At 29.6% G+C, this 21,525-nt stretch overlaps 3 protein-coding genes across 3 annotated transcripts; 1 reads left to right on the top strand and 2 right to left on the bottom strand.

The window, feature by feature from the left end:
- Nucleotides 1–2,858: 2,858 nt before the first annotated feature.
- LOC138337052 (uncharacterized) lies at nt 2,859–3,575 on the bottom strand. The gene is made up of 2 exons (XM_069299725.1): nt 3,432–3,575; nt 2,859–3,299 (listed from the first exon to the last, which is right to left on the bottom strand). The coding sequence occupies exons 1-2, from the start codon at nt 3,573–3,575 to the stop codon at nt 2,859–2,861; spliced, it is 585 nt and encodes a 194-aa protein (XP_069155826.1).
- A 4,559-nt stretch (nt 3,576–8,134) lies between these two features.
- LOC101263421 (premnaspirodiene oxygenase-like) lies at nt 8,135–10,185 on the top strand. The gene is made up of 2 exons (XM_004241988.5): nt 8,135–9,184; nt 9,371–10,185. Exons 1-2 carry the CDS (start codon nt 8,300–8,302, stop codon nt 9,995–9,997), a joined length of 1,512 nt encoding a protein of 503 aa, XP_004242036.1. The 5' UTR covers nt 8,135–8,299; the 3' UTR covers nt 9,998–10,185.
- Nucleotides 10,186–14,719: 4,534 nt separating this feature from the next.
- TPS36 (germacrene C synthase-like) lies at nt 14,720–18,586 on the bottom strand. Its single transcript, NM_001320374.1, is given in 7 exon segments — nt 14,720–15,060; nt 15,951–16,199; nt 16,291–16,429; nt 16,513–16,731; nt 16,837–17,212; nt 17,863–18,136; nt 18,238–18,586. Coding segments are annotated over 7 exon segments (1,776 nt in total). The 5' UTR covers nt 18,451–18,586; the 3' UTR covers nt 14,720–14,754.
- Nucleotides 18,587–21,525: the final 2,939 nt, after the last annotated feature.

The raw sequence follows: 21,525 nt of genomic DNA, 5'->3' as shown, positions 1-21,525 counted from the left end.
ATTTATTTTGCTATTTTTTAATTTTATGATAAAGAGCTATTTTATATGACAAAAGTCCTAAGTTGAATGATTATATTGATGTAAAATAATGTTCAATAACTTTTTTCTATAAATTCTTATTATTGTGTGACCTTTTGAGATATTAACTTCAATTTATTAAAAGGAAAAATTACTTAAATACACTACTTTAATTATCTTAATAACCATTTATCCCAATTTATTTTAAAATTTTCAAAAATCCCTTATTCCCCCAATTTAAAAAAATATAAAAGATAGATACATCAAGATTTCCCACCTTTTTTTCACCCAATTGGCAAGTTTTACTTTAACAAAAATTAAATCCTATTTTCAAGCTATCCACTTCCCCATTAACATCCCCAATTAAAATTTACCATATTAATTTTATTCCTTTTCCTTTTTATTTCCCTACATTGTAGGTGTATAATTGTCTACTCCCCATTCCACACGTTTGCAGGTTTGTAGGACTCTCTTTCCATCTAACCAGATTTTCTCCTTCATTCTCTTTCATCTTGTGAGTTTACAAATATCATGGAAGATTGTGGTAATTTCAAACGTGTTTATGATTCTGATGATGAGTTGTGGGCTGAGAATAGATCTAAGAGACTACATGACCCATTGTTGATGAAGAACAACAATGTACTTGAGCCAAAGAAGAAGACTGAAGAAATCAAGAAAAAAAGGCCAAGAAAAGTTACATCAACTGTTTCAAGACCCACACTTCCTAAGGTATGTGTTTAAAATTCATAATTTTGTGTTTTTGTTTATAATACCCTAATTGTAAACTGTTGTATGTGTTTGTAAACTGAAATTAACAATGAAGATTGATACATTCAAATTAAAGTACAACCAACATGTTTCTTTACATTTTATAGTGTGTATCAGATTCATAATTTTTGTCAATAATTTTGAGTTGTGTATCACTGAAAGCACAGTGTCTGTAAAATTTTAAGATTCTTCAGTAAAATTTCGATTAGTAAAAGCATTATGTGGTTTTCAGTTTTAAGGTCTATAATATGGTAATAATTTTGTGAGTTGTTATTAGTAAAATATAACTGTGTGGTACAGTTGTGAGATGTATTAGATACATTAACTCTATTTACAATGTTTATAAGTTCAGTTAATAAAATGTATCATATACATATTATGATTCTTATGTCTTATAATTTAACTTTAATGTATCATATACATTCAATTAAAACTTAATATGATGGTTGTTATAGAATATAATAGGTACCACTTATAGAATGTATCATATACATCTTAAAAGCATTACGTGGTTTTCAGTTTTAAGGTCTATAATATGGTAATATATTTGTGGGTTATTATTAGTAAAATAAAATTTTGTGGTACAGTTGTGGGATGTATCAGATACACTAAGTCTATTTACAATGTTTATAAGTTTAGTTAATAAGATGTATCATATACATATTATGATTTCTTTGTCTTATAAATTAAAATTTAATGTATCATATACATTCATATAATGCAGTGCATGAATTATGTTATTTTATTTTTTGTATAAACAGGGTATGCATTATGTTATTAAAAAAATTCCGGCGCATCCATTGTAGGGACTGCGGGTTATACGTAGCTACATTTGCAGAGTTTTTGAGTGACCAACTTGTTATACCACCTGATACTGATGGACATCTTGCAAATTACCTACGCAATAGATATGCTGCATTGTTATGGAGATACGGCAGTGACAAGGTCAATGGTGGATACATAAGTGACAATGACGATACACCAAAGCCTAAGGGTCAATTCACAACACCAACTGAAGATGACATTGTTAACATAGATTAGTAATTAGCTGGGACAGGATGAACAAGTTTATATGTTGTTTTTTGTTGAAGACAATTATCTTTTGTGTTTTTCTAAAAGCTTATTGGTATTACAATTTTTTGTTAGCTATGAATGTTATGTTTTTTCAAGTTATTGTTTTAGAAACAGTTGTTTCTTTACAAATTTTTTACTGTTTCAGTTTAAGTAATTTTGACATTTAATTTACAAAATGAAGTATATGACACTTAAGTTCTAATGTGTATGATTCATTATTAAGTATTTTTCACTTATAAAAATGATGTATATGATACATAAGTATAATATATACATGAAAAAATATTGCAGTTATATATTTAGCAACTTGAATTATATGAATGTATATGATACATCATATACATAAACAAACTTAACCCTGATTAATATTACAGTGAAACGCACCACTAGAATGTACTATATCAAAATTATAGTTCATAAGGCTTTACACACTAAACATGTCGTACACATTTGAACAAGTCAAGTTTTGGGACACTAGAATAACTCATGATGGAGTATACACGAAAAATATAATATATTTTTCACTCAAATGAATGTATCTGATACATAAGTTACACAAATAAACTCAGGTTGAATTACTGTTACACTGAAACCCAAACACTGTTGAATATAATATATCAAATTTATAACTCATAAGTATGTATACACGAACCATATAGTAAACAATTGAACAAATCAATTTTTTTGTACACTTGAATATCTCAAAATACAATATATACGGAACATATAACATCTTTTCAATAATATTCATGTATATGATACATCACATACACAAACAAACTCCTACATCATTACTGTTACATTGAAAACGCACCACTTTTGAATCTATTTATTTATAAAATTTGGAGTTTAAATTTGGCACAGAATTAAACTGCAAAGTCATATATTTGAACATCAAATTAAGTTGTGTAACCAATACACTTTATTTAATCAAAATTATAAAGAAAAATATGGATAGAAGTACCATGAACACTAATGTCCTATTTTAAAACATTCTTTCAATTCTCTTTCGGGAAGAAAGTACAAGTTCTCCTGTTATGTCCTTCTTGTCCACACTGCCCACAACAATTATTGTTCACTGTTATTTTCTCATCCGCATTTTTCTTTCTTCGCTTTCTTGGTCGTCCAGCCAACCTTCTGTACCTAGGTGGCTGGACAATTTTATCTAAAACACATTCTGGAACGTTCCAATCATCCTTATCTGGCATTGGATCCATTACAACCTCGTACGTTTTTTCTAATGCATACGGCTTGTAGTAATCAGAGCAATATGGGTGCAAATTGGTAACATTCTTGTGCTTCAAAACTGCAATTGCGTGTGCGCAAGGTATCTCATCATGTTGAAACCTTCCACATGTGCAAGTTTTCCTCTCAAGGCATACAATGTATCTTTTTCCGGATTCATGAACTGTGAAAATATATTCAGATGATGGAACAACCTAAAAATTTAAGAAGTTAGTGATTCATTACGTAATATACAATTTATATATCATTTAAAAAAAAACAATTAACATTGAAAAATAGTTTGTATCTGATACATAAAACAGAAAGTCAATGAAATTGATAAATACCTTCATCTTTGAACTTTTAGATGCGTTTACAATCAATATCTCCTCAAATCTTCGGCCAACAACAATTCCATCAACTTTGTAACCTTCATAATTAATATCGATTACCCAAATTCCAGAATGCCGCAGCAGAATTGAGATATTCATCTTCAAAACTTTTTTTTTTAAATTCTTAATATGCAGATCAACCTTTACAAGAATATTTTTGAATTATGAAGCTCATCTGATTTAAAATTTGAATTTACTAATCAGTTACACAATCTGATGACCATTAATAACGTGATTTCAGTTAATAATAACAGAAATCACGATAATTAATCCTAATTAATCGCAGCAGCTGTTAAAATGGGATGTATCAGTACTTATGTATCCCGCGCCAGAGTGATGTATCCCGCTTCTTTGATTTTTAAGGGATTTTTAGTAATTTCAATTCTTAAAGGGACAAATGGTCATTTTGTATTTATAATATGTGGTTCCTATAATTTATACTTATTAAAATGACAATTATTTACCCTAAAATAATTTAAGTGAGAAAATAGTGAACGTGTCGATAGAATTTTCCTTCTCCTAGCTAGTTAAAAGGTCATAAGAAATAATTTTCTTCATCAATTATCTACCTTGACCCAATTATATGAAATAAAAAATCTCATAATAACTTAAGAGTATAATTGAAAAGAAATTTTTTTTTGTAGAGTTTTAAACCCCACATAAAATTAGATAGAAATAGCGAACAAACACTTGATAAAAATAATCCTCGCAATACTAGTCCCTGCATTACTAATTCTTACATTACTAATTCCTGCGGTATTGATCTTCGTACCAAATGACCCCTTAGAGTTTCAATATTATTTAAAGAGAATTGAAATTGTAGAGAAAATAAAGTTGTTTGAAGTGTCAATGATGCTTATTTTTCCTATTAAGAGTTAAGTGTCATGTTTTGGCACTTCACAATTCAAATTTGGCACCAGAATAGGGGAGAAAAATTTAAAGTTATGAAGAGGTTTACAGAAACTCTAAAATTCTTTAGATATTTCAAGAATACTTTAGAATTTTCTAGAATATATAGAGAATGGAAGGGAAATAAAATGTAGATATTACAAGGACTTGCCAAGTAATTTTTAATTACACATTAATTCTTAGATTGTAGGATAAATAGATGGCGCAAAACATCAACCAAGTTGTGAGCATTTTAGTTACATAATTCTTTAATATAAATTTTTATTTATTATTTATGATGAATTTTTTTTTTTTTAAAAAAAATGTTGGGTACACAATTTCAATTTATTCCTTTTCTTTTTGTTTTTGATGGTGGTTTAGTGATTTGACTCTATCATCACTTCCTACCGTTAGAACATTCAAAATCAAAATGCAAAGGAAAAAAGAATTATAACATGTCAAGAACACTTGCAATTTATTCTGTTTCATTTTGATTTTAAACATAATCTAACTCTTTCTTTTTTCATTTTTATTATAATTAAGATCATACATAATTTATGGTGGCCAGAATAGTCAATGATCGTAGAACAACCCCATCTTCTTTAAATCCTACATATATCCCTCGTTGAATCTTTTCAATTACAACCTTGAATTAAAATTTAGATGAATTGTTATTTATAATGAACAGTAATTAAAGTATTCAGAAGTTCTTTAGTTATCATTTTTTTTTATTTTTTATATTGATAATGTAATAGAGGATAAAAAGGGTATAACTTTGAAGAAAAAAAGGGTGAAGATTGGAGTACCAATTGATAATTTTAAGCTGATCGATAAGATCGTTGTTATATTACTTATACAAACAAAAACTTTTATCCTAATAAAATAGTTTAAATATGATTTTTCTCTTCATTTTTAGGTTCAATAATTTATATTTTGTATAATTTTAAAATTATTTTATGTTTAGATCTTTTTAGGTTCTATGGTGAAGATTGTTCCTCCGATCAAGTCAATTAGTCCAATTTAGATATGTTTTAAATTTATTTGGTTAAACTTGTAATGCAAGAAATCAATCAAGCTCTTATTCCGCTAAAGCAATCCAATCCACTATAATGATCCAAGTAGGTCTGAATCCGCTATTGCGGCCCAAATCAATCCCCATAGCCAGAATAAATTTCACTTTCTATAGCGACTGCACGGGACATAACCTCGAAAATCCTCCCGTAATAGTCTATTTTGTGACACCCTTCAAATCTAATGTAGTCAAATCGATCCATTTACGTCAAATTCAATATTGAGAGTTCTATTCACCCGAATTCACGTAAGTAAGATCTTACAGACTCATTCACATCATAGCTACAAGGAACCAAATTCTACTTGGTCATTTTATCCTATCCTTTTCTCTAGTTGTTTTAAACCTCATATCGTTTAAATTTTGTCCTAGTCTAGCCTAGCATGAACTACGCAACTCTCAAACCCATGAGTTTTTTCTCACTTGATTTATTTGTACAGTTAATTTGTTATATATATTTTATATATTAAAAGAATTATAAATCACATCAATTAATAAATTAAACTTTGATTAGGTATTTTAAATATTAACTAAAAGTTAATATTGATCATAACAATTGATAACTTAAGATATTAATAATTTTGGTTGACTCTCAAAATTCTATGATTAAAAAAAAATGATACTAGAGAGTAACACATTATTTAAAGTATACGTGAAAAGTTTAATAAATCACAATAATTAGTATTAACCAAATAAAATTGAATATTTAATTTTACAACTATACGTATAATATATATGGCTAATTTATATTAATCTTCATACTACTTACATGTAATCATAATATTGTAATATAAATTTTAATAATAAGAAATATATCAATTCTAAATAACAAATTAAGGAACCTTTTTCCTTTATTTTATTAAGATGATATCACCTTCTCATACTATTATTGAGAGGCTAACAAAGTTGATGAACACAATCTCTATCTCTATCTGATCTGTTTAGCATTCTTCATTTTTTACAATATGTCATGTGTACACGTGATAAGATTTAGATCATCTTTTGTGTTTTTACATAAATGATATACATCACTCCTGAAATTAGATCATAATTTTTTTCTTAAATATCAACCTAAAAGTCATCTTCGGTAATTAATTAATAGCAATAATTTGATTGCTGCTAAATATATTTTTTTAAAGATAATTAGCATTTTTTGTAAATGTTTTTATAGCGATCGATAAAGATTTCAGCACTCTTTATCAATATACATATTTATTGCTGCAAAATTAACACATTATTGTCAAAAGTTGTTTTTGCGACCTCAATACCTTTTTAAAACATTAACTGAATATTTTTTTTTATTTTAAGTCATTTATTGTAAAACATTAACTTAATATATTCAATTTTCAGACTTAACGTTTCCACTTATTAATTAGGGGCAACCTCCTCATTTCAAATTACATAAAAAAACAAAAGATTTAGTCTTTCAACATGGGTTGTTATGAATCTTTAAAAGATCACGAAAAAAAATATGTTTATATCTTATTTCAACATTAGGCCACAAAGATACCAACATATTTTATAACATATCCATATATAAATCCTCAAAAATCATGGTATATATATATATATGTGTGTGTATATATACCATGATTAGATGATGGAGGATGTGGATAAGTTAAGTGAAAAAGATTAAACACATCCTAAAAGCTGTCCTTTTTTATGAACTGAAATAAATACACGAGTTAATGATCAATTCAAACTTGAACATATTTAACAAATCATATTTTTATAGACTAATTTTATCATGTTAGAATTTATTTACGTTTGTTATCATTATCACGTGAAGTTGGAGAATTTCTACGTACTCACACATGATAAATGTTCTCCCAATCTAGGTCCTTTTTTTTTAGTGTCCAATATTTATTTCTTTTGGCTAGAAGTAATTATGTCTGTTATATAGACCGATAAAGAACAAGACCTCTAATAATGTTAATTTAAACGTCATTATACAAGATACTACTAACAATAAATGTGTAAGATGATATCACCTTCTCATACTATTAAGAGGCTAACAAGGTTGTCATATTTTCTTATCTTGATGAACACAATCTCTATCTTTATCTTTCATTTTTCCACGAACGAAGGCGTATCCAGAATTTCGGTTATATGGGTGCACAATTACGAAAAAATGTATCTTAAATATAAATTTAATCAATTTGACTTTTAAGTTCTTAATACGAACCATAAAATTTAAAAATTATAGATACAAAATATATAGTACTACTAGTTTATTCTATAAAAAATTTATAATGCTAATTTTTTTTTTAGGAATTTTCAATGTAACACACTTGAAAATTTTGAAAGATTTTTATGGCAAAAAACAAAAGCAAAATTAATTGAAAGGTAAAAAATGTAACTGATAACCACTTGAAGAGATATTACTCAAAAAGATAAAGGGATAAGTCATAAAGGAATTTATGCCTTTTCCCTGTTATTATATGATACTTTACACATAGGTTTACACATCTATATTAAAATATTTTTGAAAAGATATAACACTAATATTTATGATTTAGATAGGGGAGCATGAGTTCACGTGAAACCACGACACCCCTGTCCACAACGGCTTACAATATGTCATGCGTACACAGGATAAGATTTAGTTCATCTTTTGTGTTTTTTATGAACTAAAATAAATACGTGAGTTAATAAATAAATGAGTTAATGATCAATCCAAACTTGAGCATATTCAATGGATCCTATTATTACAGAGGATTTATTTGCTATCGTTATCGTTATCGTGAAGTCGCAGACTCTCTACGTACTCACACACTATGCAATGTTATAATAAGGAGCCACTATAAGAGTAGCTAATGTTACTTGAAAGCAATAACCATCAAAAGCTTAGTTTCCAATATTAAAAATGTTTTCTTCTCTTTTTAACTTAGTTTCATTGCTTCTCTTCTTGTCCTCCCTTGTAATAATTCGTCAAAACAAAAAACAAAGATTGCCTCCAGGTCCATGGAGACTTCCCTTTATTGGAAATCTTCATCATTTGATCGGAGGAGGACTTCCACATCGCGTCCTTAGAGATTTATCGCAAAGATATGGACCTATTATGTACTTGCAACTAGGGCAAGTTCCTACCGTGGTCATAACATCACCTACTATTGCACAAGAAATTTTAAAAACTCATGACCTCGCTTTTGCTGATAGGCCACAACTTGTATCCACAAACATCATATTTTACAATAATAAAGACGTTGCATTTTCCCAGTATGGTGACTACTGGAGACAAATGCGTAAAATTTGTATTGTAGAACTTCTTAGTACAAAGATGGTCAAGTCCTTTAGTGGAATTCGACAAGATGAGCTTTCAAGTCTCATTTCATCTATTCGTTCCACAAGGGGAACTACAATAAATATGACAGAAAAAGTTTTTCAGTTTACGAATTGTGTTACTTGTAGATCAGCTTTTGGAAAAATATGCAAAGATCGAAACGAGTTTGTAGCACTTTTGAAGAAAATACTTGTCTTTGCTGGTGGATTTGATTTGGCTGATTTGTTCCCTTCTTGGAAGTTACTTCACAATATAAGTGGTGTGAAATCTAGATTGGTGAAGGCACATCAAAAGATTGATGCAATTATGGAAAATATCATAAATGAACATATTGAAAATAAAGTAGCCGGGAAGAAGGGAAATGGTGAGTTTGGAGACGAAGATTTGGTTGATGTTTTCCTTAGGGTGAAAGAGAACGCGGAACTTCAATTTCCAATCACAAAGGAACACATTAAAGCTGTGATTTCTGTAAGTTTTCTCTTCTGTCTCTTTTCCGGACCCCACTTTATCTTATTATTATCTTCGCAGACCCCACTTTATGGGGTTTCACTCGATATGGCTATTCGAATTTGGAAGTTCATATAAAGCTCTAGATCCTTCTAAGGTTTCTAGCTACTCGAACAATTGACATAATTTATTTGTTTGTTATTATAGGACATCTTTATTGCTGGAACTGAAACTTCATCCGCGACTATTATTTGGGCACTATCAGAATTGATGAAGAACCCAAATGTTATGGCAAAGGCCCAAAGTGAAGTGAGACAAGTTTTAAAGGGAAAGAAAAACTATGGTGAAGAAGACATTGAAAAGTTGACATACCTAAAGTTAGTGATTAAGGAAACACTAAGGCTACACACTCCAGTTCCTCTAATAGGACCTAGGGAATGTAGGGAGAAAACAAATATAGATGGATACACCATTCCTCATAATGCCAGAGTACTTGTCAATGCATGGGCACTTGCGAGAGATCCAAAAAATTGGGACAAAAATCCCGAAAGTTTTATACCAGAGAGATTTGAGAACTCTTCAATTGACTTTATGGGAAATCACTTTGAGTTTATTCCGTTTGGTGCGGGAAGAAGGATATGTCCAGGAATACAATTTGGCTTGGCTAATGTTGCACTGCCTTTGGCTCAGTTACTCTACCACTTTGAATGGGAACTCCCATATGGAGTTAATCCAAAAGATTTGGATATGAGTGAAACACATGGATTAACTGCGTCAAAAGCAAAAGATTTGTATTTAAACGCCACAAATTATAAGAACGATGAAGGACATTGATGTTAATGTTATGCATGAAATAGTGAAATTTAAACACCTTGATGCAGGAGCTTAGCAATTAATGATGACTCAACATTAATCTCTAACCTCCCCATATTTTTATTTCTGTAATTTCCTATTAGAGTTTTGTAATGATGCATATGTACTTTTATCTTCCATATTGATATTTATAACTTTGAAATCGTAAACATGTGACTGACCAATAGCAAAATATATGTATACCAGGCTTAAGTTATTCATGGCCTCTTAAAATTGTCTGTATAATTCATTTAGACACCTCAACTAGGAGACTGCGACTTAAACCTATTAAACAGTTGTACCCTCTCGAATTTGAACCACTTAGACACTTTATGCAGTTATGGCACAAAAAATATATGCACACTCTTAACGTGTAATATTCTGGAGCATCTCACTCTCTAACCCATTTTTTTCATCCCAATTCTTCAATTAACCCGTTGCTTTACACTTGGAAGTTGGACCTAAAGATACTATCATGCAATCTACAAAGAGAATTCTTCCTATAAGCAACCTTCCCACTAGTTTATCAACTAACGGGTCGTTTGGTACAAAGATTAATAACGTAAGAATTAATTATGCAGAGATTAATAATATAGGGATTAATAATGCATAATTTATTTTTATCAAGTGTTTGGTTTATTTTTTCCCCCCTCGTCTTGTGTTTGGATTATATCTTTATAAAAAGCTTCATTCCAATTATACCCTTGAACTATTATGTAATTGGATCAAGATAGTCAATTGTCGGACAATATTATTTTTTTATAACCTTCTAATTAGCTATGAGAAGAACAATTTAGTTGTCTTGTTTGTTGTTTTTTCACTTGAATTATTTGAGAATTAAATAATTGTCATCTTAATAAATTAATCACTCACAAAATGTCATTTTTCAATTTTTAAAAAATAAACTCATCTACTTTTAAAATCAAAAAAATGGTCAACAATGGCAAAATTGAATAAATAATCTATATATACACATAAAATTGCTAGTAGTTTAATTTTAATATGTATGTAATTTTTTTAAAATTCAAATAATTAGAAAACCAAGCAAATATATATATACACACACACATTAAATTTACACCGGGAAAATGCATAAGTACCCCCTCAACCAATGCATAAAATCTTAGAGACACACTTATACTATACTAAGTACCTATTACTCCCTGAACTTATTTAATAAATAATTTTCAACCCCTTTTTTACCTACGTGACACTAGTTTGAAAAAAAATGTCAACACACGTTGGACCCACAAGATAGTGCCATGTATGACGAAAAGGGGTAGAAAATTATTTATAAAATAAGTTTAGGGGGGTAATAGGACCTTAGTATAGTATAAGTGTGTTTCTGGGATTTCGGGCATAGGTTGAGGGGGTAGTTGTGCATTATCCCAATTTACACCACAAACTTCATATACAAATGGGATAATGTACTAGTACCCTCTCAACTCATGCCCGAAATCTCAGAGACAGACTTATACTATACGAAGGTCCTATTACCTCCTGAACTAATTTTATTAATAATGTTCTACCCCTTTTCTTTTCTCTTCTCTCAAAATCCTAACTTGTTTTCTAAAAGCGTCAACTGAATGAAACCAATTTAGACCCCAATTTATTATCCAAAAACGGAGTAAAATAATTGGGTAAGAAAAAGACAACTTTGCCCTTGCCAAACCCGGATTGGACACTCCTTAATCTAACAACCCAACTTCTGAAAGACATATCTCACTCATATGAAATCAAAATCACGCAAACTCGGCGGCGTTGAAAAGATATCTTCAAGGGATTCCCAAACATATCAAGAAGTACCTCTAACTCATTCTGAGCTGGGAGTTATGACCGTTTGAAATTTACCAAAAAACTCACTTTTTCCTAACTTAAGAAAATTTCCAGATTTTAATTCTTTCCAAAACTTAGTATTTCAACTTCTAAGCTTCTTCTTAGCTATCTCAATTTTCGAGATGTTACATGTCTCTCAGAAGTGACTGCCGACGGTGGAGACAAAGAGAGTTGGTACAGATTGCTCAAAGAAGACGAAGTGGGACCCACTTACCTTCCCTTTTCATGTTTTATGTTATTTACGCGCTTAAAATATTTTTTTTGTCACGTCAGTCTTTAAGGTGATATTTAATTCACTTGTAAATTGCTTAAGGAGGTATTTAAATACACGTAAAGTTATAGTGCTAAAATAAATTTTTGGAGACAAGTTTAAGGGGAAATTTATATATTTTCCCTTATTATTATTATTATTGTTTCTTTTTTTGTGGTTAAGGCTACAAATTATGTAAGTAGTCCTTTAAAATTTTGGAATTTTTCTTATAGTTATGTCTTTATTGTTAAAGTTTTAATATATGTAATCAAATTTTGGTTATATTCTATTATATAAATATGGTATTTTGTAGTTTATCCTGCACTTAAACTTTAGGAATAGGAGACTTCACATATTTAGTTGGTATCAAGATTTATGAATTTAATTATAGATTAGGGTGAATTTTTAGATCTAGGCTAGAGCTATAGTAATAGAGGTGTGTATAGCTTACGAAGATTGCATATTTAATAGATTGGAAACAATACTTACTAAAAGAAAAGGCAAAATCTTGAAGATTCGTCACACGTGTTCGACATTTAAGGTATCTTAAGACTTTCTAGACTTCGTTGAAATATTATTTTTTTATATACTCGTCTTACTACTTCTTCGTTGTCGGTCAATGAGATATACTGGGTACACGTGATTTCGTACTCATACTGCACTTGCTGCACTCTTTTGTGGTGCAGATTGAATTTCAATTTCAAGTGCATTTCGTGGAGCTTTCAGAGCTGAGTATTGAGTTATCTTAGAGTTGTGGTGAGCTACTTGATTGTATTGTCGCCCACCCCCCTCTATGTTTTTGGACGTTATCATTTTATTTTAGTATTTACACAGAATATTTGTCACGCTTAGGTTTGTCATTTAGTTCTAAACTTGTATTGTAATTTAGAAGTTCTTGTACTTATGACACTAAATTATGGGGTGATAATTTAAGTTTTTGCATTTCATACAAGAAATGCATCTCTTTTAACCAAGTACCCCTCTTACTGTTTGAATATTATGTTTTCGTTTATTTTTTTATTTTAAATATTGAATTAGCGTATCTATCAGTTGAAATATATATGTCATAACGACTTATGAATTTGAATCGAGACAATCACGTGTACACATGATAAGATTTAAACCATCTTTTGCGTAATGGTATACATTACTGCTGGAATTATATTTTGATTTTTTAAACATTGATGAAGTATGCTGGCGTAATGGTATACATCACTGCTGGAATTATATTTTAATTTTTTTTTTTTAAAAGTAAACATTGATGACGTATGGTGATTATAAATCTTCGGTGATAATTAATTAATAATTATAATAAATTAATTATTATTAAATATATATATTTTTGAGAGTTAATTAACATTCTTTTGTAAATTAATGTTTCTAAAGAAGCATATATCTTATGTCAGTAATAGTTTTAATCGTCTTTATCAATATTTATTTATTGTTGTTAAATACTATAGTGATCGTAAATGTCGATAGTTTTGTAACTTTGCTAAATATAAATAAGTCATCACTGACATCTTTTTCATTTGGATAATAATCTAGATATCGAATTACAAATAAAATAAACTATGGCTATAACATTTAATTTGAATTAATAGACTACTATTTGGGCGCTATCAGCTTTTGGAAAATATGCAAAGATCAAAACGAGTTCATAGTTTGTATATAAATATAAGATGAAACTAATATCAAATTCTGTATGGAATATATTGTAATTCTATCAAATTTGGAGAGTAGTTTTCTAAAATTAATGACTTAACTATGGTTATGATATTTGTTAATATAATACTCCCTTCGTTCGATATTGTTTGTCATGTTGTGCTTTTCGAAAGTCAATTTGATTAATTTTAAAATTAGATCACATTAATTCGATACTTTAAACAAAAAATTAGATATTCTAAAATTATATAAAAAGTAGGGATAATGCATAAGTACCCCTCAACCTATGCCCGAAATCCCAGAGACACACTTATACTATACTAAGGTCCTATTACCCCCTGAACTTATTTTATAAGTAATTTTCTACCCCTTTTTAGCCTACGTGGCACTGGTTTGGAAAAAAAGTCAACCATCGTTGGGCCCACAAGATAGTGCCACGTAGGCCGAAAAGGGGTAAAAAATTATTAATAAAATAAATTCAGGGGGGTAATAGGACCTTAGTATAGTATAAGTGTGTCTCTTAGATTTCGGGCATAGGTTGAGGGGGTACTTGGGCATTATCCCTAAAAAGTACGATAAATTGCAATTTTTTTTTGCATATTAATATGATGAAAAAATACATCTTAAAATGTTAGTAAAAACCTTTATAGTTTGATTCTAAAAATAAAAACCATGACAAACAATATCGGACGGAAGAAGTATCATCTTGACCTTTAAACTTTAAATAAGACACATGTCTCTCATCTAGAGGTGCACTTGACGAAATGGAGGAGGGGGTAAAGGTGGGGGGGGGGGGGGGGGGGAATTAGCCAAATCCAAGTCTTATTAGTGGGTCATTTAACCATATCACCCCTAATTTTTGGGTAAAAACGATTGTTGAACTTGCATTTTATTTTTTCTGAATGCAAGCATAGACCATATAATTATAAATATAAATATGCAAAATGTTTCCACATTTGCTCCAAATGCTTTGTCCAATGGTGCATACAAATTATGATCGTCCTATAGTAACGGAATCAACAAGCAACAAGGTAACAATGTCTTTACATTTGGAATTGGAATTTGTATATCCATCTTCTTCATCTTGGAAAAAAGTATCCATTGTCCTTGCAAGATTTAAAATTCGTTGGAGAACAAATATTGGTACTTCAATAGGGCGTAGTACTGCCTTGTTTATGTCTTTCCATGCATCCTTCACTTCCTTCCGAAACTTAACATAGGCCTCTTGCTTTGAAGCTCCATATTCTTTCGTGTAACATTCAATGACGGAAGCTACATGTCCTCTTTGTTGGTCACTCTAACATGGAAATTCAATATATTTTTCTATTTACTTATCACATTTTATATATGTTTTACACTTGGAGGAAAACATGCAAGTGGACATAATAATCGAGTTCCGAAGCCTAAAGGGTATAAAATGTTAATAAAAATTCCAAAATGGTATATGGATATTTATTTTAACAAAAAGGGCAGTGATTTCGCTTGCCGAAAAAAGTAAAATCGTTGCCTTAGCAACGATTTCCAAAACAAATTTTTGTTAATGATTTTTTAATAAATCGCTGCCTAATCAGCGATTTCTTTAACTTTTTAAATTATTTTATTAAAAAAAAACTAAGATCAAATCGCTGAAAGGGCAGCGATTTGTCTCCTTTTTTTTTTTCCAATCAATTTTTTTTATTTTTTTTTTACAGTTTTTAAAATTAATTTTTAAATTTTTTAAAGAAATTTTAATTTTAAATTTTTCTACTACTTATTCCAAAATAAATTTTTTTCAGTGATTTTTTAAAATAAGTAGCAATGAAAATTTTTCTAAAAAATTGATTTAAAAAAATATAAAAGAAAATTGGAGACGAACCGCTGCACTTGCAGCGATTTGCTCCTAATTTTTTTTTATTTTTTTAATTTCAAATAAAAAATTAAGAAAATCGGGAGCGATTTATTAAAAAATCATTAAAAAAAATATTTTAGAAATCGCTGCCAAGGCAACGATTTTACTTTTTCCGGCAAGCGAAATCGCTGCCCTTCCAGCGATTTTACCCTTTTGATTATAATAAATATTCATATACCATTTTGAAATTTTTATTAACATTTTATACCCTTTAGACTCCGACTCCATAATAGTGGGGCATGCAAGACATGATCACGACTTAAGAAAATGTACTAATTAATATCATTTATTGTACTTACTTCATGATCACTAATATCGTCCATTAATCTGCAGATAGTTGATGAAGCTCTAAGAATCGAAGGCTCATTTGTTATCCATTCAAAAATATCTTTTGTTATAAATTCCTCCATACCAATCAAAGAAGTTGTTCCAAGCGCCATAAAGGTAGTGCTTACAATTGCATTTTTTATATACTCATCACAATTTGGAATATAGCCAGCATTTAACCATCGTGCTTCTTTAAAATAGGCCCTAGCCAACTTTTTCATCTAAAACCAAAACAAACAATAAGTATGCATTTTCATGCCAATATTTTTGTTAGTTTTAATCGAATAATGAGGCAAAGTTAGCGAGGATTACCTCAAATTTACCATAGTAGACGCGGTCTGATTTACCTTCTTTAGTCAATTCTTCTTCCAATTCATCGAAGATGTCCAGAATAGCTTGATAAAATGGTCTCATATATGGCGGTAATGAATCCATGGCGTTTATATCCCATCTATGCATCAAAAAAAATTGTATCAACTATTCTTGTATATATGTCATTAAAATGTTTAAATTTCTTCTACTCATTAATTTTACCTTTGTATTGCATTGGTGAAAAGCACAAGTTCATCAAAAGTTGCATATGCATCATAAGTGTCATCACAGATTGAGAGCATTTTGAATACTTTTACTAACATTCTTCTTGCACGACTATACTGAGGCTCAAAATACACTCCCAATGTCCATGTGTAACCCTCCACTAATTTGTCTCTTGCATATGGCACTTTGCTTGCCAGGTCCAGATCTTTCCACCAGCTATATATACATCAAAAAAGCGCACAATACAAGATTATTATATTTTATAGATCGCGTATTATACCAATTGATTAAAGAGGATCATAAGATCAATTGAATACGTACCTTGTAAGCTCGCTAAGCTCTCTTTGATGCTGCTTTTGTAACATGTTGAAGTCTAATTTGGAAAATTTTAGAAGCAAATGGTTGTGTGATTCCATGTTTTCATAAATGTCTATGTATTTTCTTGCTCCCAACCTTGGTATAACTTTGTGGATAGGGTGGGTTAAGGCTTCAATAATTTGAGCCTTAAGTGGATTATTGCTCAACAAAGGGATCATGGACTCGAGATGAGTAGTGGTAAAAGTAAGAGCTTCTTCAAGAATGTCCTCTCCACGCACTCTTATTTGTGCTGCTTCATATAAACTTAATAATGCTTGGACATCATTATTAAGAGTTTTCTTGAATTTTTCATCGCGCTCCATGAATTGCTTGAATACATCTGGTTAAATTATAGGCGGATTCAGAATTTGCATATAGGTTTTGGTTTGAAGTTTTCTATTGAATTCATATCAAAATTAACTGTAAAATACTTATTTTACTCTTAACGAGATGATACATAACCACATAAATATTTATGGCTTATTTTATAACACAAATTTCAAAAGTCTTTCTCTTTTAAATTTTTTTTTTATATGAACTCACGCTCTACCACTACCACGCCAGAGATGACTCTCTCTATCAATAACATTTTCTTTTTCCTAATTTAGAAAAAAAAATTCTAACATTTTTATAAGACATGTTTAATATTGCCCCCTCTAATTTATTTCTACTTGTCATATATTGTATTTCTGAGAGTAAAATATTATTACAAGTTGTAATTCTTCTCATATTAATTATATGATAAAAAAAAATACATTGGTCAAAGTCCATACAATATACTCTAGAAAAGCAAAACATATAGAGTAGTTTCATGAGTTTCTATATATCTAAAGGAGTTCATGAGCTCTCTCAAGTCGTAGTAGGGAAAACTATAGGTGGAAGTTCTTAAATATATCACTCACCTATTTTCTTAAATTCCGTATTAAATTAAATTCAGAGAATTAAATTGAAACGAAAAAAGTACTGAAAGCATAAAATATAAATAAGTACCAGAAGAGATGTAATGGCCTTGTTGTCTCACAAGTCGAAAACGAAGAGACACAACGTAAAGGTTGTTGTCATTATCATTCTGTTTGGACGCATCAAAAATGTTTTGAATGGATGTTTCGATTTCATTATGGAAATGATATGCTACTCCCAATCGTTGAATTGCGTCTATCAACACAAGTTTTTGTGTACTATTATCATCACGAATTTCCATCAACATGTTCATGACTTTTTCTTTTAACTCATCAACTTCAAGTTTCTCTTGAGTAGTAATTTCCTGTATAGGCAAATAAAATAAAATAAAAATTAGCATATAATGTATTAGTTTTGACAAATTCAAACATAATATTACTAATAAATGTATTTTTGAGTACATACGGTGAGTTGAGAAGTGTAAGAAAGGAAATGGTATCCCCAAATATTTGAATGAAAATTAGCCAAATGACGTGAAGAGTTAACATCCATTGCTAATAATGGACTCATTAATTTTCTCTTTAAAGAGTGTACTTTGGGTTCACAAGTGTATCTCCAAATATTGAAGTTTATCAAGCTGTGAGGAAACACTGAAAATGTGGCCATTGCTCCACTCATACCTACCCTCTCTCACACACACATATATAGATATAGACACACACCTCCAAAAAGGGTCTCTCTAGTTCATTATCTCTTGGTTGTTATACTAAGAGTACTATCGACGTTTGGTAATTGGTTTGGACGTAAGTTATTATGTAGGTGTTAGATTTTGTATGAGTGAAGTATTTGGTAATTGATTTGGAGGTAAGTTATTATGCAGGTATTAAATTTTGTATGAGTAAAGTATTTAAGGAGTACTATGTTTCGTAGTTGGTTAAGAGGTGATTTATTCTTATATAAATTTATCACAGTGTTCGGTTAATACTTTAGAAATTTGAGCAAATTAATACATGTATAAGCTATGACTTATGAGAACATATATATATATATGTATGTATTATTTTATGCAAAAATAGAAGGTGGACTAACTAATACTCTCTCTAGTACATATTAAATGAGTTGTTGGGCGAAGGGGTACGACGGATAAAGATCCGATCAAGTAATGTTTAATGACCTTATAGATTCATGTCATGTGTATTGTATAATAACTTGTGGTTGAGATCTGTTTAAATTATATACTCATTATAATAATAAAAACAACAAAATCATCAATTGTTTTTATTTTTTAAAACTATCAAATAAAATAATTAAGTGTATCCTACCTAATATTTTCGAGAAAAAAATAAGACTAGCGGCAATATGCGGACTTCCCGGATTTTTTACCGGCGAAATCTCGTACTTATATGGAATTTTTTAAATTAATACTAATTTTGAAGAACCCGACACTTTTGAAGAATTTGATTAAATATATTTTTATAATTATTTGAAAATCTCCAAATGAGTTATTTTTTTAAAAAAAATGTATTATCATGTTCTTTAGTTGAATTTTTATTTATAACTCAATTGTGTTTTTAAGTTTGATCTATTTTTGGAGATTGCTTCAGAATTACGAGAAAGCACGTGTGAAATTACTTTCAAAGAAGTTTGACGGGTAAAAAGTCAGGAATTTCGCTTATTCCCGTCAATCTTAAATTTTTTTCTTGAAAATATTAGTTTGGATACACTTAATTGTTTTGTTTGATAGTTTTAAAAAATAAAAAGGTTAACAACTTTATTGTTTTTATTATTATAATGAGTATATAATTTAAATAAATCTTAATCATAAATTATTTTATAATACACATGTCATGAATCTATAAGATCATTAAACATTACTTGACCTAATATTACTCGAGGATCTTTATCCAGGGTATGACATCCCCTCCCTAAGAAGAATACTTTAAATGTTAACATCATATTTTACCATAATTAAGATATTGCGTTTAGCCAATATACTTATCATCAAAGACAAATGTGTAAAATTATGTCTAGCCAATATAGTAATCATAAGAGACAAAGGTGTAAAATTTGTATAGCAAAACAGCTTCTTAGTGTGAAGATTGTCAAATCTTTAGTATAACTCACAAGATAAGCTTCTAAATCTAATTTTATCTATTCTTTCATGAATAGATGAAAATGCATTTTTAGGGCAAAAAATTGAAAAAAAACAGACTGATCTTCCCAAGATTGTTTTTCTTTAAAAAAAAAAAAAAGCTAAAAAATTAATTTTGGGAGGTTGGTTTTATTATTATTAATTTATTTTTTACAAAATCGACTTCAAAAGTTTGGAAGTTCTAAAAAATAAAAATAAAATGCGGCTTTAGGAAGTCGATTTTTTCATGAAAATATAAAATTAAGAAGTGAAAAAGAAAAAAGTGTAATAAATAAAAAGGCGACATGTAGTTTTAAATCAAAGACATCAATGGTATAGTAGTAAAAGTAATTGAACTCATGAGGTTGATTATAATTCGATTATTTTTAGGTCGGTAAATTATAATTAAAAGTCATTCCTTTCTTCTTTTTCTTCAATCTCTAATTTTTTATTAATTTATTTATACTTTTTCAATAGTGACTTTCAAGTTATTTTAGATATGATGATAAAAGCAAGACCTTTGATAAACTTAATTTAAATAAAATGTCATGCAGAGGATACTACTAATAATATTGTTCAACATGATATCACATTCTCATCTTATCTCATCTCATACTAGTACAGATATCGATAAGCTAACAAAGTGGCTAAATTTCTTTGCAAAATCTGCCACAATTGTTAGGGATAACCATAGAGCCGTAACAAAGTGGCTAAATTTCTTTGCAAAATCTGCCACAATTGCCACAATTGTTAGGGATAACCACAGAGCCGTCACTATAGGTTAGCCCGTTGGATCGATCTGGCCTAATTCAGAATTTAATAGAGTTGGATTAATATTTTTTGAGTCCATTTATGAAAAGGGTTTTTTAGCCCGGCCTGAATAAGTTTGTTAAATTGTGGGGCTTGAGAAATATAGGTAAGGCCAATCCGTCGGCCAATAAAAATTAATTAAAAAATATAAAATAATATTAAAGTTTAGAATTAAAGAGAGAAACAATTAAGTTAATATTTCTATTTAGATATTTATATTTTTTATTAAAAAAAACATAATAAATATTATAAAGATAATTTTATGGGATAATTTCAGAAACCTCCCTCCAAGTTTTGTTCTATAACACTGATCTCCCCTATAGTTTACGATGTTATGTCTACCTCCCTTATTTCCATTTACTTGTAATGATTTTTTAAAGCCTGTTTGAGTTAGTCCGGATGGGGTGGGCTAGCCCATATTGATAGCTCTAATGACAATGGGGCGATGTATGGTGGGCGGTGCGGGTTGAGCTTAATCCTTAAAACTTTTAATTCTTCCCGCTCCGCTGCCCGTCCCGCCCCGCATAGCAACACATTTTATTTTCAACCCGTTTCATCTTGCCCCGCATATACTCGCCCTGCATAGACTCCCCCACATAATTTTTTTAATATTTTTTTTTCTAGTTATGCTTGATAGTATAAATAAAAATCATAAAATCAAATTATTTTTTCATTAAGTTGTATTAATTTATAGGATAGTAACTTAAAATTTTATTTTTTTAGAGGTCAATTGGGAAACATGCAAGAAATTATATTATTTTTTATTAAATCATTTTCATTTATTATCTTGAATATTTTAGCAGTTTTAATGA

This window comes from Solanum lycopersicum, chromosome 6, assembly GCF_036512215.1.
Source record: "Solanum lycopersicum chromosome 6, SLM_r2.1".
Taxonomy (NCBI): Eukaryota; Viridiplantae; Streptophyta; class Magnoliopsida; order Solanales; family Solanaceae; genus Solanum; species Solanum lycopersicum.
This window is presented reverse-complemented; position numbering and strand designations above follow the sequence as displayed.

What these genes read in the sequence shown, in the direction of transcription:
- LOC138337052 (XM_069299725.1), bottom strand. Translation starts at nt 3,575, where the DNA reads ATGAATATCTCAATTCTGCTGCGGCATTCTGGAATTTGGGTAATCGAT. An exon ending in CTAAAAGTTCAAAGATGAAG is followed by an intron (nt 3,300 to 3,431) that starts GTATTTATCAAT and finishes TTAAATTTTTAG; the next exon opens with GTTGTTCCATCATCTGAATA.
- LOC101263421 (XM_004241988.5), top strand. Translation starts at nt 8,300, where the DNA reads ATGTTTTCTTCTCTTTTTAACTTAGTTTCATTGCTTCTCTTCTTGTCC. An exon ending in ACATTAAAGCTGTGATTTCT is followed by an intron (nt 9,185 to 9,370) that starts GTAAGTTTTCTC and finishes TTGTTATTATAG; the next exon opens with GACATCTTTATTGCTGGAAC.